At 33.5% G+C, this 18,314-nt stretch overlaps 1 protein-coding gene across 8 annotated transcripts in view; it reads right to left on the bottom strand.

Annotated features, from left to right (window-relative positions):
- Window positions 1-872: 872 nt before the first annotated feature.
- The window catches only part of LOC114331549 (MAP kinase-activating death domain protein), a 91,670-nt gene continuing 74,228 nt past the window's right edge, over window positions 873-18,314 (bottom strand). For 6 of the 8 annotated variants that reach the window (XM_050653933.1, XM_050653935.1, XM_050653931.1 and 3 more), the window contains 3 exons: window positions 16,185-16,257; window positions 14,955-15,001; window positions 873-8,572 (listed from right to left, as the gene is read on the bottom strand). In XM_050653933.1, the coding sequence (XP_050509890.1) occupies window positions 8,159-8,572; window positions 14,955-15,001; window positions 16,185-16,257 (534 nt within the window). In that variant the 3' untranslated portion in view covers window positions 873-8,158. Of the gene's footprint in view, window positions 8,573-10,860; window positions 10,967-14,954; window positions 15,002-16,184; window positions 16,258-18,314 lie in introns of all 8 variants that reach the window. The other 2 variants (XM_050653936.1, XM_050653934.1) reach the window with 1 other exon arrangement.

Consider the following 18,314-nt stretch of genomic DNA (forward strand, 5'->3'; position numbering starts at 1 on the left):
CATTCCCTGGTATGTGGATCCAATCTCTGATGTTTGTGAGCCAGGATTTTTTCTTTCTTCCTATACCCCTTCTACCTTCGATTTTGCCTTCTAATAATACCTGGAGCTGCTCAAAATTCCCTATGGCACATTATGTGTCCCAGATATGACGTCTTTCTAATTTTGATAGTATTGACCAGATGAGGACGTGTGTTCATTCTTTTCAGTACTTCAGTTTGTTGTCGTCATGCTGTTTTAATGCCCAGGTCACACAACCATATAGTAATAGAGACCACACACTTTAGTGTTCTCAATCTTATTGTGACTGATAGCTTGGGATTACAGAGCATTTTACGCATGTTCATGACACCAGACCTTGCTTTTCTATGCGTCTTCTAATTTCTTTTGAGTGGTCTAGCTGACTATTTAGCTCTTTGCCCAGGTATATGAATCTTTGGGAACTCTGAAGGGTGATACCATTTATTTGTATGTTGGGTGAAATTTGTTCATGGGGGTTCTTATGGAATACCACGATTTTGGTTTTGGAAAAGTTAATGTTCAAGCCCAGCCTGTGACTTTCTACTGATAATATGTTCATCAATATTTTTAGTTGGTCTTCTGTTTCCGCTAATACAACGGTGACATCGGCATATCTTACATTGTTAATGATGATTTCATTGACTCGTGACACCTTCAGGGCGATCTTCAAGAGCAGCTCTGATGATATGTTCGGCATAGACATTAAATAATAGAGGGGACATAATGCACTCTTGACGCACTCCTCGTGCTATGTTTATGTAATTGGTATTTCCGTTCTTAGTTCGAAGCTCTGTGTTGAGCCTTGAACTTTTTAAATTACTACTAAGAAATGGATAAATTAAAATTAAAAGCAATTTCAAATATTAATATTTATTAACATGTAAAATAATATACATTCCAAGCCGATCTATCAAATAATTTAACAATAAAAGTGACTAATATTGCTTACTAAACATTCTGACATTTTTACAAAGTGGTAAAATAAATATATTTACAGAAATATTTCATACAGTGGACTACAATAGAGGCACAATATTTATTAGGATATTTATATTCACTCGAAACTACGTTTTTAACTTTATTGCGTCGTCCTAATCTGTAAACTGCGTAACTCCACAATTTTCTGAAAAAGAGTTATTACCGCCATATGTTTCAAAAAGTCCCTACTTATCATTTAAAAAAGATAGCACATGCATATTTTTACCAGATGAGTAAATAACGACCTCTTCGTATACACCGTATCTCCCTTGTCGCCAAATTTAGTACGAAAAATTCGTAGTAACTCCCTATTTTTTCATCCCACAGGTATCTATAAAATATTTCCGTTTTTCTATCGTATCTTTTAAAATCGGAGATACGTAGTATTCGCGTTAGTCTTTGGAGAGATAGTTTTTTGCATCTTCTGTAAAATTTGGCTAAGTGCAGTTACGCAGTTTACAGATTAGGTCGACGATTGGTAGTTTCTTACACAATCAGATAGATTCCTACTAAATTAAATTATTTATACTACATAAACTTTCATAATATATTCAACATGTTGATATGGTTCATGATAAAAATTAATAACAAATTTTGCCTATATGTGAATATGTTTATTCAGGAAATGAACAAATATGAGAATAAAATTGAACAAATGTGAACAAATTCGTAGAATACAGAGAAAGTAATACCATAAGGCAAACAGAATTTTAATACAAAAAAGGCTATTTTTAAACTCTAATGCCTGGTTGCACCAACAAATCTTAAGCTCCGGCTTAGCCCAGCTCAGCTTATAGATAGGGCCGATTTAGTCTCACTTACGTTGCAGCATAATTTTCGATTCTTATCTAAACAATCCACGTGGCAATCAATTGTCGCAAGCTGAAAATTGATCTAAAGACTCAATGGTTCAACAAGAATATATCGTAAACTGAGCTTAAGGCATATCTTAAGCTTACGATATGTTGGTGCAACCAGGCATTATATCTCTATTTATACATAAAAAGTTATTTGTTTTACTCTTGAGTTATTTTTCTTCTTTTTCTACATCTTTATACTAGATTCATCATCATCAATGGTGCTACAGCCCTATGAAAGTGCCTCGACCTTCCCAACTCTATTACGCCAATCACTCCTATCCATTGCCAACCGTTGCCAGTTTGCTGCGCCTATTTTTCTTTCATCCTCATCTACACCATCCTTCCATCTAAGTTTTGGCCTACCCCTATTTCTACTTCCTAGAGGCTGTGACATAAGGATTCTTCTAGGAGGGTTGTTATGCTGTGATCTTGCTAGATGTCCTGCCCATCTTAGTCTTCCTATTCTTGTAAGGGATACTACGTCTTTACCACCAAATATATGTTTATATCTGTGGTATACCTCGTAGTTGTACCTCCTCCTCCAAATACCATTTTCACAGATGCCACCGAATATTCCTCTCAGGATCCTTCGTTCAAATATAAGCAGAAGGTTTTCATCTGCCTTGCAGATGGTCCATGTTTCCGATCCATATGTCAACACTGGTTGTATAAGGGTTGTGTATATGGTTATTTTTGTTTTTTGACTTAAGTTTCTGCTTCTCATATGTTTACTCAGTCCAAAATAGCATTTGTTCGCTAGTATTATCCTTCGCTTGATTTCTTCCGTCATGACGTTCTCCTTGGTGATCAAGGGAGTCCAAGTATGTGAATTTGTCCACCACTTCAAAGGTATAGTTATCAACAGTGAATTGGTGACCGATGTTTCTGGCTCTATTGTTGGGTGCTGATGCAATCATCTTAGTTTTCTCCTCGTTTACTTTCAGGCCCATATTTTTTGAGGCATTTGAGAGGGTGGGATACATTTCTTCTAGTTTGCGTGTTGTGCGGGCAACTAGGTCCACGTCATCTGCATATGCCAAAATTTGGGATGATTTATTAAAAATATTTCCTGTTGTCTATCCAGGCATCTCTGACCGCCTTTTCCAGAGCTATGTTGAAGAGGAGACACGCCAGCGCATCTCCCTGTCGCAGACCAACATTCGTTTCAAACGCCTGTGATTGTTCGCCCTGTATTTCTTATACTAGATTAGTTGTTTCTAATATCACTGGTAGTCGAAGATTTCATCAACCTCACTAAGGTAATAGCTCTCTCTTTGTAAACATCTATATAAAATCATAAAAAAGTGATACTGTTAGTTACGTACAGACACGTCAGTAAATTTGTGAGAGGTACTCTAGTGTACCAGGTAACCCAAGGGTTCCATGCAACGAAAATAATCCTTCGAGGCTCTATTCTTTTCCTACTGTAGGTATCTTGGATGAATGAATTATCGACGAATAGAGTTAGATAGTATCGACGAATCAACAATATGGAGTTAATATAAACATAAAGAAGACAAAGCTCATGATAATTAGCAACAAAAGATTATAGAAGGTCAACTCGACATCAACCAAACTCATGTAGAAAGAGTAACGCGTTACAACTACCATAATAAATGAAGAATGAACCAATAACCAAGAGCTAAGATCGCGCATCGGAGAAGCTAGATTCCTTTCAGCCGGACGGGGTCTTCTTCTTAAACCACAACCTCTCTTTTAATATAAAACTAAGAATGCTTCGATGCTACATCGAAGCATTCGATTCGAAGAAATGCTACACATTTTTTATGGTGTTGGATTCACACTTATGTTATTAATATAAGAAATTGTTTCATCATCATCATCATCATCATGCGTGCGTCTTGTTGCCATTTCTTGAATATCCGTTTAATGTCGTCCATCCAGCGTGTTGGTGATCGTCCTGTGCTGCGTTTGTCTTCTCTTGGGCGCCAGTCAATTATTTTTCTGTTTACCTCAAGTAAGTTATTTTCCCGTATTTTAATAACAAGAAAATGCCGAGCTATAATAATAATATATATTTTTCAATGTTTTAGCCCTAACTTTTATATCTAGTTATGTTGAAATACAAAAATAATCATTTTATTAGAATAATTTTAAAGGTTCAAAGCCAAAAGATGGTTATATGGTACCTAAAACAACAACCAATAGTTTGACGAATGTGGATTCGAAGGTTTTGTGCGTATATGTATTCTACATGTATATTTAATATTGTTTTTTATATATAAAAAATTTAACAATACACAATAGAAAGTGACACAAGACGAAGAAAAGTATTATTAAATATTTTGATTGAGTCCAAAAAAATAAATTAACTATAAATAAATATTCAAATAACTATTATTAACAAGATACTATAATGATATGCAGTACAATATCTGGAAAAATATTGTAAATAAAATAGATATCAAAAGTTGACTATAAAACAAAGAAGTATTGCGCAAGCCATACTATAAAATCTATAAGAAACACATAGAGAATGATAGAAATATAAGGATTTTGGATAAAAATAACAATTTGTGAAGAAACAATGTAACTCCAAAGGTAGTACAGAAGGAACATTAATAATTAAAGCCTTTTCAAAACATTTTTTTGTTGAAGGTTTAATAATGAGAATAAATAAAAATCTGTTGATACCTAATACGGAGCAATAGAAGTTATTGCTCCATCATCATCAGCGGTCATATACCTCTACTTGACTTTCCTAATCTGTTTCTCAAATTTGATATTCTAATATTCACAGAATCCTCATCTTCAACAGATTTCCTCATTATTCTTGACTTGCTTTGTATTTTCTACAGTCCTTGATGATATGGGTATTCAGATAGGATTGTTTCTATTCATTTTTGATGAAATTTTTATGCTGTCCACAATACAGTGCTTGGGAAAATACAATTCACAAGCCGCCTGGCTTACTACTATTGGTTTTTTTTAGTACTATTGGTTTTTAGTACTATTGGTTTACAGTGTTCTTCGACGCTTTCCGACTCCTAATTGCCATTCTTCTCTGTTTAACCATAAACCTGGAGGGATTTCCTTTTCCTCTAGTTCTTTTTCAATTCCCTCTCTCCAGCATCTTCTCGGCCTTCCTCTTTTCCTTCTCCCTTATGGAGTCCACGTAAAAATCTGGTTAGGGATCCTGTTATCTGAGGTATTCTCTATAGATGGCCGTACCATATTAGGTGTTTTGTTTTTATGTCATTAGTTATTGTATCCGTGACTTCCATCATTTCTAGCAGTCTCTTATTTGGTATCCGATGTCTTCTTGATTTGTCTGCTGCTTTTCCAGAAGTCCATTTCTCTGTTCTTTGTTTCAGTGACCAAACTTCGCTGCCATAAATGTGATTATTTTTTTAGTATGGTATTGTATATGAGCTGTTATGAAAACCTGGCTTACTACGTTTTCAGTTTTGGATAATAATAGGTAATGTTTACAAAGTTGAATTAAATATAACTTAACTAAAGTTATTGGATTGAGTAAATAAAATTGTGACGATAGCTTACCGGTATGAAGAATGTTGGTTCACTGTCAAATAATAGAACGACATTAGTTAGAGTTTATGTTTATTTTAATACTAAATATTTAAGATCTAATGAAATATAATGTAGTTTAGAATCTGACATTTTCGTAATAAATCAACACCAAATTCGTCGAACTATTTTCACTATCAAAAAATTTTACTATATTTTTTTCTATTTGGCAGTAGAATCAAAAGAAGACGAACCATACTATATTTTTTAATTTTTCTTTGCTTAATATATTTATTAGTTGATATACAGGTGTCCACGCCAAAATCTGTTTAGGGATCCTGTCATCTGGCATTCTCTATATATGGCCGTACCATATTGTTTTGTTTTTATGTCATCAATTATTGTACGTGTGACTCCCATCCTTTCTCGTATTCTCTCATTTGGTGTCCGATATCTTCTTGATTTGACTGCTGATCTTCTCCAGAAGTCCATTTCTGTTACTAGTAACATTTTCTCTGTTCTTTGTTTAAGTGGCCAAACTTCAATGCCATATATGAATACACTTTGAAGTATGGTATTTTATATGAGCTGTTTGTTCGCTTTAGATATTGTTTGGTCCCACAGAATGCCATTCATTACGGATATGTTTTTTCTACCCCGTATGTTTCTATCTATTATAGCAGCATCGATGTTCCATCTTGAGTTATCTTCATGTCCAGGTACTTGTATTCATCACAGTTCTTAATTTCTATACCATCGTCCAATGTAATAAACTACTTTTTCCCTCCAATACACATGCCTTCAGTTTTCTTAATGTTGACTTCGAGACCCCAATTGTTATATTCTTCTATTACCTTTCGCGTCATGTAACTCTAGTCGTCATGATCCTGAGAAATCAGAATTTGGTCATCAGCGAAACATAAAGTATATAGTGCTGTCTCGTCATTAAGAGGGATTCTCATGTCATTACATTTTCTTTTCCACAGCTTGAGTGCTTGTTCCAGATAAGTTTTAAAAAGGGTAGGCGAAATACAACAACTCTGCTTCAATCTTTTGCTGAACTTAAATCCCTCAGACATCCTTGATCCAGATTTAATTTTTGCAGTCGTTCCATTATACAGGCTGGACTACATTTGTATTAAGTGTATATGTTATAGTCAAAGCCCGAATTTCAGGCACTCCTAGGTTTGACTAGGCAATCCTCAGGTCTGACTGATGGTCTTAGTCAAAGCCCGAAATAAATTACAGTTTCGGCCTTTGACTAGTCAAACCTAGGAGAGACTACGTTGGTCAGGCAAAGGTCGAAATTTAATTTTATGAAATCGGGGTTTGACTAGTCAAACCCCGATCAGCTATTAAAATGTCGTAATTTGTTAGATTAGGTTTAATAAAACGTCATTTTTTAATTTTAATGTTTATTATTTTTATATTGTCGTAATTAAAATGAAAAAAAAAATAGTGTTTATTCTCACATGTTGAGTCATTATGAAATTTAGAGTTGTACAATGCGTTAGACCTTTTTTTACACTTACGTAATTTGAAAGAGCATTTCGTATTGTAGTAGCATTTTATAAATTCTTGTCCTCCAAATTTAGAATCTTTTGTATTAATTTCTCTTAGAGACAGAGACACCTTAACGTCTGGAACATCTTCAAAATTAGGAAATTTCTCCTTGCATTCTTTTATTTGATTTCTTGAAAAAGTGTGTTAATTGTTCCATAGTTCATACCAACTCTATATAAACCGTCAATTGTTTTATCTTGTATGCTACTCAAAATATTTCGAGCATCCTCTTTGGCTCTATCAAAGCTGGGGATAGGTATTGTAACAGTTTTTCTGATTGAAATTGGAGGACATTTTTTTTCACTTAATTGTTTCATGGCATTAGCCTGGGCATGAAGACCTTCAATCGCATTTCCTTTATTTATTTTAATCTTTTCTGTCTGTACACAACGAATGCTCGACCGCATGCCAAGGAGATGCTAGAAATATTTTGGGTACCATAAAAAATAAATCAATATTGACGGTTTATATAGAGTTGGTACGAAATACGGAACAATAAACACACTTTTTTCAAGAAATAAAATAAGAGAATGCAAAGAGAATTTTCCTAATTTCGAAGATGTTCCAGACGTTAAGCTGTCTCTAAGAGAAATTAGTACAAAAGATTCTAAATTTGGAGGACAATGATTTATAAATTACCACTGCAATAATAAGTGCTCTTCAAAACCATGTAAGTGTAAAAGGTCTAACGTATTGTGCAACTCTAAATGCCATACTGCCTTAATATGAGAGAATAAACACTATTTTTTTTATTTTAACTACGACAATATAAAAATAATAAACCTTACAATTAAAAAATGACGTTCTATTAAACCTAATCTAACAAATTAAGACATTTTAATAGGTGATCGGGGTTTGACTAGTCAAACCCCGATTTCATAAAATTAAATTTCGACCTTTGCCTAACCAACGTAGTCTCTCCTAGGTTTCACTAGTCAAAGGCCGAAACTGTAATTTATTTCGGGCTTTGACTAAGACCGTCAGTCAGAACTGAGGATTGCCTAGTCAAACCTAGGAGTGCCTGAAATTCGGGCTTTGACTATAAAATATATATCTACGTTAAATTCTTCCCTAAACTGCTTATTAATTTCTGAGTATTCATTATAGTATCGTCTTAACTGTTGATTCTACAAACCATCTAAAACCAATATACCAACAACAACCGTTAACGTGAGTCACACCCAAGGAAGACAAGACGGTCCTTTACAATCTGTTCCATATATAAACGGTAGGGAATATCGTTTCTGTCGTCACTTCGGTCGAGGCGGGGGTTGAGGGGGTTGGGAAGAAACAACCGTCATTTGTCTGGAAGGAATATTTCTACTAGGAACAGGGGGAGGTTTACTAGAAGGCAACGACAACTGAGGATGAATAGTCTTTGCTCCAGGCGGGGGAGCTGGAGGTGCTACACCTGGTGGTAGCGCTGGTGGTGGATACTTGGGTGGACCTCCTAAAGGAGTAATCGATCCAGGTTCCGGGCTACATGGCGGAGGTACGGTAGCCATAGGTGAGACAGAGGCCTCTTCTACTGGTCCACCAGGTTTAAGACAAGCTGTAAGGTTCAAGTGAGAAACTTCAGCTGGTTTCTTGACAATTTTTGGTTTTTCGGTTCCGGCTGCTATATATGAGAAGACGCAGAGTACGGAGTAGCAGATTTGGTCAGCCTGAAGACATAAATAATAAATATAAACTTTTTATGTACACGCAGCTATTCTATATTGATTTAATAACGTTATAATGAAAATAGTACTTTTAGACGCTTTTATACATATTATCTTTTATACATAAATATAATAAATGTTTGCCTTAAAATAATATAATATAAAATTTTTCTCAAATCTCCTATCAAAGGTTTTCCGATAATTTTAACAAACTATACCATATCTGAATAAAATTATTTTAATTAACAGATTAGTGGCATAATCGGAGCCACTTTCCTCTTTTTCTTATTTAAGTGCCTTGTCCTCTCAAAGCATTGACGATCAGTCACATGATCTTTCCTTTGTCCACAGTTAACCTAAATAGTGTCGTGGTGCTCACTCCATACCAGCGGAGGGGGTTCCTAAGCTAGGATGTTTTTCTGCGTCCGGGGCCGCGCTTTTCCTCTATCTTTCTTTGGATAATTCCGTGTAGCATTTCGTATATCGGATTTCTCGTCACATGGTCAAAGTACTCTAGTTTTATTCTTTTTATGGTATTTAGTACTTCTCTTTCTTTGTTTAGCCGCTGCATTACCGCTTGATTTGTTACTCTGTTCATCCACGATATCCTCAATATTCTGCGGTAAGCCCACATTTCAAAAGTCTCAATCCTCTTGCACATTGTTTACGTGAGGATCCAAGCTTTTATTCCATAGAACAAAATGATGAACACATAGCAGTTGGTTAGTACCTTTGCATTTTCTTAAATGATGTTCTTGCTTGCTCTATTCTGCATTTTATTTCCTGTGATAAGTCCCATTTTGTATTCACCCAGCAGCCTAGATACTTGTATGTTTGTACTCTCTGCACCATGTCTCCAGTTATTTTAATATCTGTCAAGTTATTAGATATACTTTATGTTTATTTTCAGGCCCATTTGTTGTCTATGATCCATTACTGAATGTAGGAGTGCCCGCAAATCATCCCTGTCCGTTGCTAGCAGAACTGTGTCATCAGCGTATCTTAGATTGTTGATGACTATTCCAGTGGAAATTATACCCTCTATTCTGTCTTCTACTGCTTCTCTGAAGATCTTATCTGCATAGAAATTAAACAGAAACGGGGAGAGCACGCAACATTGTGTAACTCCTCTCAGAATAGGAATTTCTTCAGACGTCTGGCTGTTAATTCTGATGTCAGCTGTTTGATTCCAGTACAAATTGGCTATTATCCTAATGTCTCGTCCATCCAGGTATATCCCTTATAGTATACCCATTAATTTATCGTGTTGAGCAGTGTCGAATGCTTCTTATAGTCAACAAAGCAGGCGTATACATCAACATTCACATCCAGACATCTCTGTATAAGAACCTGCATGCTAAACAGCGCGTCCCTTGTACCGCAACCACTCTTGAAACCAAACTGAGATTTGCCGATGTTTTTTTCACATTTGGTATATATTCTTAAATGAACGATTTTTAGGAACAACTTTTTAACACATGGCTCATTAAACTAATTGTTCCGTATTCTTTGCAATACTTGCTGTTGGTCTTTGTTTGTATTACAACAAACGTTGATGTGAGCAAGTCTTTAGGGCCAGTTCCTCTCTTACAGTTGAGCCCTATATATACATTTGAGCAAACAGAAGTGCGATAGGTCTATCTTCTTCCAGAGTTCTTAAAACCTCTATTAGTATTCTGTCTGTCCTGACGCCTTTCCATTTTTTACACCTGCTGTGGGCCGTGAAAGTTCTGCCTAATTTATATCTACTTCGTCATGTGTAGTAATATCGTGTGAAACACTTTCAAAACCATTTAATAGTTTATTAATAGGGAATATGGCAAAAAGGCCTTACTGTTACCCCAACGCAAGCAATGTATGCAAAGTAGGATATCCATTGTCTTCATCATCATTCTCTTTGCCTGTATCCCTAGGCTAGGTCGGCTTCACTAATTACATTTCTCCATATATTACCGATACCGACATGCTCTGCCTAAGCGTCTCCCAAGGTATTTTTTGGAGTTCTTCTCATTCTACTTCCAGAACCCGCAGATTAACAATTATTCGTGTTAGGTGATTAATGTCTCGACGTTGAACATGACCAATCCATCTTATCCTATACGCTCTCATTTTGGACTAACTTTTTATTAGAATTATGTACAAAAAATCGTACGGGTTCAAGGCACAGAGGGGCTAAAGGTAATTGTCTAATTTATATGCAACTAATTATATTGTATGCAGTAATATATTGATATAGTAAAAAACTAGATAAGAAAATAAAATAACATAAAACATAAAAAAAATTTCCTTACTTCCACACTGTGGTTCTCATGCACTGGAAGTGATAGAATAGTCAACAAGTTGTTGTGCCATGCAAATAGACAATATCCTGTGGAAATTATGTAAGATGTGGCTAGCCTATAAACATCAACAAAAAATAAACGTGCAAAACAGAAAGACATTTAGTATGAAAAAAATAAGCTTTATGATTTTTATGGATCTAAAGACAAACACAACTAAGTTAATGTTTATACTAAATTATAATACATTGTTTATATACTATAATAGTTTTATCATAGCATAAATACACAGTTCTCGTGTTCAATCACAAATTAATCGCTTAATTTGTAATCTCACATTAATCTTAACTTCCTAAATTTTATTATTTCATTATGTAGAATTGTGAAACATGTCGAATAATAGCTTAATAATTAGAGTCCATTCAACTTTCTGCAAACTGAATAAATTGCCAAATAGTGTAATTTCTAATTGAACTTCCTAGTGTTGCAATCGCTTCCTCGATTAAATTGTATTGTAAGCTTTGAAACTTCAAAATTCTGTTACTGTGATCGATGCATTAACCTCTATGCTGAGGTATACATTATTTTTGTGGACTTATAAATTAGGGGATTTGGGCTCTTTTGAGCACAGTCTATTATAAACATTTACCTAACCAACAACTGTAGTGTAATAATTCAGTAGCTGTCAATAAAAACATATTTTTTCTCCACGACTCAAATATTTATCATCGTCGATCGAGAAAAAACGGACACAGGGCATTAGAACCGATTCGAGACTTATATTACAACGAATTGTCCATCTCGTCTAAAATCTGTCATCATTCTTGGAATTTATATGAAGTTGGAATATAATAAAAGAATATAGCAAATGGGGTCTCGAAGTCAATATTAAGAATACTGAAGCCATGTGTATTGGAGGGAGAAAGCATTACATTAGACCAGTGGTCGGCAAAGTGCGGCTCTGGAGCCTCATGTGGCCCTTTGGCTTCTTAGGTGCTGCTCTTGCACAAATATCCACTGAAATCGCAATAATATTTTCATTTAAAAAAAACTTGGTGGGACAAAAATCCTCTTGATGCTATGATAACCGAGTTGAAATTGTCTCCTTTTGAAATTGGCATTAATAGCTTTGAAATACAATTTCTGGATTTAAGAACAAGGAGGTATAACGTATGACACTCTAAATTCGAACGTCTTTGTGTTGAATTGGAAATATTGGAGAAGAAAACAATGTTCAGAACTGAAGTGGTCTGCTTTGAATGACCTGGAGAAGGAAGACATGGTCATTTTCAACGCTTGGAATAGTATTCCTGATTCTTATGATCAGCTGAAAAAGCTCACGTTTGCTGTTCTTTCCATTTTCGGTTCTACATACCAACAATTAAAAAAAATGGATTTTGTCCCAAAAATTTTGTAAAAAATACAGTGTTGTAGGATGTAAAACCTTACAAAAGGAGAGAAAATAAAAGTTTCTACGATTATTAGAAACGAAGATATCGCCAAAAAACGAAAAACACGTTTTAAGTTTTTGGGAATAGTGGATGGGGCTAGTGGTTTAAAAAAATTTTTGGTCGAATACTTTTTGATGTAGAACATGTGGTATTTTTATTTTTGGAATATCGCTGGGAGCGTTTTTCACTATTTTAACCGACTAGATCCTTTAATTTTAATTAGTGTAATAAAAGTGCTGAACAAGCAAATTTGGCTCCCAATTTTTTTAAATTGTTGTATAATGTGCATATTTGGCTCTTTGGCTAAAAAGATTGCCGACCACTGCATTAGACGATGGGGTAGAAATTAAACACTGTGATGAATACCAGTACTTGGGCATAAAAATAACTCAAGATGGAACACTCGATGCTGCTATAAAAGACAGAAACATGCAGTATAGAAAAGCCATATAAATGATGAACGGCATTCTGTGGGACCAAACAGTATCTAAAGAAAACAAACAGCTCATATTTAAACAACACCATACTTAAAAGTATAATCACATATGGCAGTGAAGTTTGGCCAATGAAACAAAGAACCAAGAAAATGTTACTAGTAACAGAAATGGACTTCTGAGAAGAGCAGCAGGCATAAATCAAGAAGATATCGGATACCAAATTAAAGAATACGCGAAATGATGAGAGTCGTACATAAAATAATTGATAACATAAAAACAAAACAACTAATATGGTACGACTATGTACAGAGAATGCCAGATGACAGGATCCCCAAACAGATTTTTGTGTAGACACCACAAGAGAGAAGGAAAAGAGGAAGACCGAGAAGAAGCTGGAGGAAGGGGATTGAAAAATAACTAAAGAAAAGAGAAATCTCTCCAGGTATATCGTTAAACAGAGAAGAATGGAGGTTAGGAGTCGGAAGGCGTTGGAGAACGTCGTAAACCGATAGTAGTAGTAGTGTAATTTAGGCAAAATAATTATCCCGGAGAAAAATCATGTGGTATCTTCTACATATAGCTCTGCAGAACAAATATTTTTTTAATGTTGAATTTTTTATAGTTTTTGTACTTTCAATGTAGATTCAAACCTTGTCGAATTTATTATTTAAAAAAATTGAGATACACTTGGAAGGGGACATTTTGACGCCTGTCAAAATTTTCAATGTATTTTAAATGTAATCATTTTTTTCGAATCCTGAGAAAACTAATAAGTACTTTTGAAAAATTTAAACGCAGCATGAAAGATTACTTTATTACTGGGGGCCAAAAGTCACTTGGAATGAATAAAAAGTTTCTTTTGAATAAGATATTTGAAATTAAAAATCACACTAAATTTTCTCTTAGTTTTTCACCCCTGTAACTTATTAAAATAAACATTATAGAAGTTTTCAGGGACTTTCGGCCCTCGGTAATAACGTAATCTTTCATTATGCGTTTAAATTTTTCAAAAATATTTATAGACAAGGCGAAAACGACGGGTTCGTTGGGAAAAATATTCCCATGAGATTTTTTTGCATAATCACATTCGTGAGACACCCCAGAATAAGGTTCAAGAAGTCGCCCACGCAAAAAGTGGTCCAAATTTTTTTTAACAATTTTTTTTAATCAAATTGCAAAAATCAATATTTTTGGCCCGGCAAATTTTTGGACCATTCTGGACAAAAAAGGTCTCTTATAGTTTTTCTTTAAAGTTGATCCTTTTCGAATAATAAGCAATTTAAAATTTGAAAAACGCGAAAATTGCCATTTTTAACTCTGTTAAAAATGATTACTATGAAAGTCAGAAAGTGACTAAATCAAAGTTTAAAGCCCCCGCTACACGATGCTGAAGAAATCGGTGTCATTAATTTATTACTTAACTGTTATTTTTAATTAATAACAATGAGCGGTTAGATCGTATTGACGTGGCTGTAAATGTGAGTGCGAGTAAGATGCACAAGTGGACTGCCGGAATGGCATCTCTCTCGCATTCAGCATTTACGGCCGCCTAACACGTGCATGGCACTCATTATTATTACTTAAAAATAACAGCTTAGTAATAAAATAATGACAAAAATTTCTTAAAGATCTTGTGGGGGCGCTTTAAACTTTGATTTAGTCACTTTCTGACTTTCATAATAATAAATTTTAACCGAGTTATTAAAAATGGCCATTTTCGCGTTTTTCAAATTTTAAATTGCTTATAACTCGAAAACGATCAACGTTAGAGAAAAATGACAGACCTTTTTTGTCCAGAATGGTCCAAAAATCTAAAAAAAAATTGTGGGGCCAAAGATTATGATTTTTGCAATTTGATTAAAGAAAATTGTTAAAAAAAATTTGGACCACTTTTCGCGTGGGAAACTTCTTGAACCTTATTCTGGGGTGTCTCACGAATGTTATTATGCAAAAAAATCTCATGAGAATATTTTTCCCAACGAACCCACCGTTTTCGCCTTGTCTATTATTAGTTTTCTCAGGATTCAAAAAAAATTAATCCCATTTAAGTAGCATTGAAGCCGAAAGTTCGAACCCATTCCCTTAATATCGTTACAATTACAAATAATAAGAGTTTAAAGTCTAGATCTACCAACTACAACACAGCAACTACATGAAACATCGTATTAGACATCACACCAAATTTAAATTATGCAAACAAATAAACAAAATAATATACCATTGGCGATTTGTATTTCCTCTGAATCACCTGCCTAGTCTTGGGATCTGCAAGAAAATATATCTATTAGTTATAGTAGAAATATATTATCATATCTACTATTATAAAAAAAATATTTTCCATTATTTTTTTTAAACAATATTAACAAACCACTCACAACTGAAAAAAGTTGAAATCTACGGGGTGAGGGGGAATGGGGAAATTCCCGCTCCCTCTACAAGATCCAAAATTAAAGAAAAAAATTGTTGAAACATAAAAATATATCAGCTCAAATAATACTTAAACCACAGACAGACAAATTCAACCCATAAAAACTGATGTTTGTTAGAAATATTAAGGGGCTATCCTAGTGTAAAAGTACGAAATTCATATACTTTTTGGGAATTTCTAAAATATTGTACCAACTGCATGCAATTTTGAAAATTTGGATGAGCATTTACTATAAAAAGAAGTACATGTAAAACAATTTTCATAAAAAATATTGAAAATTAAACGATTTATGCGCCATCTACTGGCACCGTGAAAATAAAAACATGGCACCACTGCTGCAATGATTGGGACTATAGAGATCCTGAAACATAAAATTCTAAACTGATTATTGAAATATTATAAGTTATTTCCTATACCATCAACTAGGATTTTTGAAAAATATTAAAATTTGGAAAAATGACAGTGTTGAAAAAAATTTTAAAATTAGCTAAAACATTTTCAGTTTTAAAAACCGCCAAATTGCCATTTTTTTATTCGATTAAAAAACCCCTAGTTGATGTTGTAGAAAATAACTTATATTTCAATAGTAACTTTGAAATTTTATGTTTCAGGATCTCTATTAGTCCCAATCATTGCAGCAGTGGAGCTATGTTTTTATTTTCACGGCGTCAGTAGATGGCGCATAAATCGTTTAATTTTCAATATTTTTTGATAAAAATTGTTTTACATGTACTTCTTATAATAAATGCTCCTGCAAATTTTCAAAACAATTGGAAAAAAATTTCTTTTAGAAATTTCCAAAAGAGTATATGAATTTCGAACTTTTACACTAGGATAGTCCCTCAAGGGAAGTTATTTTTTATGTCCTTTGGTTGGTATTTCATCGGAAGTTACCTTTCTCCCAAGAAAATCTTTAGATCCGCCACTGCTTTATATAATGGTGTGAATAAATTAAATTTTGCTACTTATTGTACTATTGATAATTAAACGAATATACATAAATGTAGTAGGTATACTTACTGAACTCTTCAATTACAAATATATTGGACTTCTGAGTAAAGCATTTCCTAATGTGCACGAGCCTAACAAAAAACTAAAATATAAAAAATATTAGTGTTCAAATTTTAATGGTTCTTATAACATATTACAAGTGTTGTTTAAATAGAATTAACTTATACTTTAAAGCTGTTTATTAAAAACAATTATTAAAAATACATAAAGTCAGTTTTTGGTATGGTAAATTATAATAAATCAATAAAAAATTAAAAAATTTAAGAGATATTTCCGATAAGACACAGACAGACCCAGAATTATGGTGCCCATTGATTTTCAGAATCCAGGAATCATCAGCAAAGCCATTGAGATCGAGGAGACTCTTGAAATATTATAAGACGGTACCAAATTCAAGCTACATGGAGATGTCTTGTCAATTCGATAATATACGATTCATTTTTTTCCAGCCCAGCCGACTTCCCTTATTCAAAGGTGATAAATATGCCATTGATGGAGTTACGCCATGACTGTAGTAATGAAGTAATATGGGGATTCTGAAAACTGAGGCAGCGAAATAAATTCTGATGATCAACTTTAAATATGAAGTCGAAATTTCGAGGTAATAATTTTACCTAAAAGTATAAATTGTCCTATATTATATCTTGTTATATTAGTCAGTCCTATATCTATCAAAACAACACTTTTAATATGATCTTTTAGTTAAAATATATTTATTCCATAGCTTATATTACAGCAGTATTGTGGTTTAAAAACTCATCAATTTTGTAAAAGCTTAGCATCTTAAAATATACAAATTAATGTATAGTGAAAGTCTTGAATTGTAAGATATTGTTTTATAGTTAGAATATTTTGTGATTGACGAATATTAGTTCAAAATAAATGACGATTTTTGCTTATCAGTTTAGAATAAGGCTCAATGTATACTTTTTTACTAAAGGTAAAAGGTTCTTTATTGAAGAAATATTAAACAAAATGTAGTACCTCGATAATAAAACAAAAGTAAACTAAATATCACTTATATGAAAATGTGATAAAGGTTTAACATATTTAACTCCTTTGACGGTAATTGTAACTTGTAGCTTCATTTATAACGAATTCACTAAAATAGTATATTGTACTATGTAGATACTTTGACACAAGCAAGCGCATATCTAACAAAAATAAACTGTGTAACAGTAAATTAATGTAAAGATAAAATTCAAAAGGGCCTTCGATATAAAACTTTTTTTGGCTTATGTAGTATGTAGATATTAATAAAAACCCACAGCCTACCACAATAATTATTATGGACAAGACATTTCGTGGACCTTAAATGGTACTTGATAGGGTCAAATTAAAGGACGTAATTAAGGTACCTTCAGTACCTACAGTAGTCCTATAACAGTATAACACTTTCTTGACATTTGCATATATCAGGACTACTTTCAAGTAATAATCAAATATACACAAACAACAATGAAAAACGTATCATAGGAAATCCTCAAAGCTCACTGCTAAGAGATATTTTTATGCACTATCTAGAAACAACGATTTCAAAACACCCCGTATTCAGTTCTTATATTTGTGTAGATACGTGGATAATATACTAGTTGCTTTACGGAAACTAACAGGTAACTGGACCAATTTTTATCATACATTAATTCACTCCATAGTAATATTGAATTTACAATAGAAAGATAACAGAATCCTTCCATAAATTTCCTAGATATAAAAGCAGACTGTAATTAGCAGACTGCAAAAAGAACATGAGTTCTCCGTATTTCATAAAAATATCCATACTGACAAATTTATAAACAATTCATCATCCCATCCTACACAACATAAATAATTAGCAGCCTACCATAGCATGTTACATAGGTTGCCAGAAATTCCCATGTCAAAAAGTAACTTCGAAATGCATCTGAATATCATTAAGCAAATAGCAGTAAACAATGGGTAAAACGAACAAACAATTAACAAAATATTAGATTAAAAACTGCATAAGAAAGCACTGAAATTAGTCTTCCCACCACCACCAAAAAAACCCAGTACCTTCTGATCTATTACATATACAGGCAAAATATCAACAAAAATAGCCTAACACACAAAAAAGAAAGGAATAATACCAGTTTTCGGAATAAACAACAACTTAAACAA

This window comes from Diabrotica virgifera, chromosome 6 (assembly GCF_917563875.1).
Source record: "Diabrotica virgifera virgifera chromosome 6, PGI_DIABVI_V3a".
NCBI lineage: Eukaryota > Metazoa > Arthropoda > Insecta > Coleoptera > Chrysomelidae > Diabrotica > Diabrotica virgifera.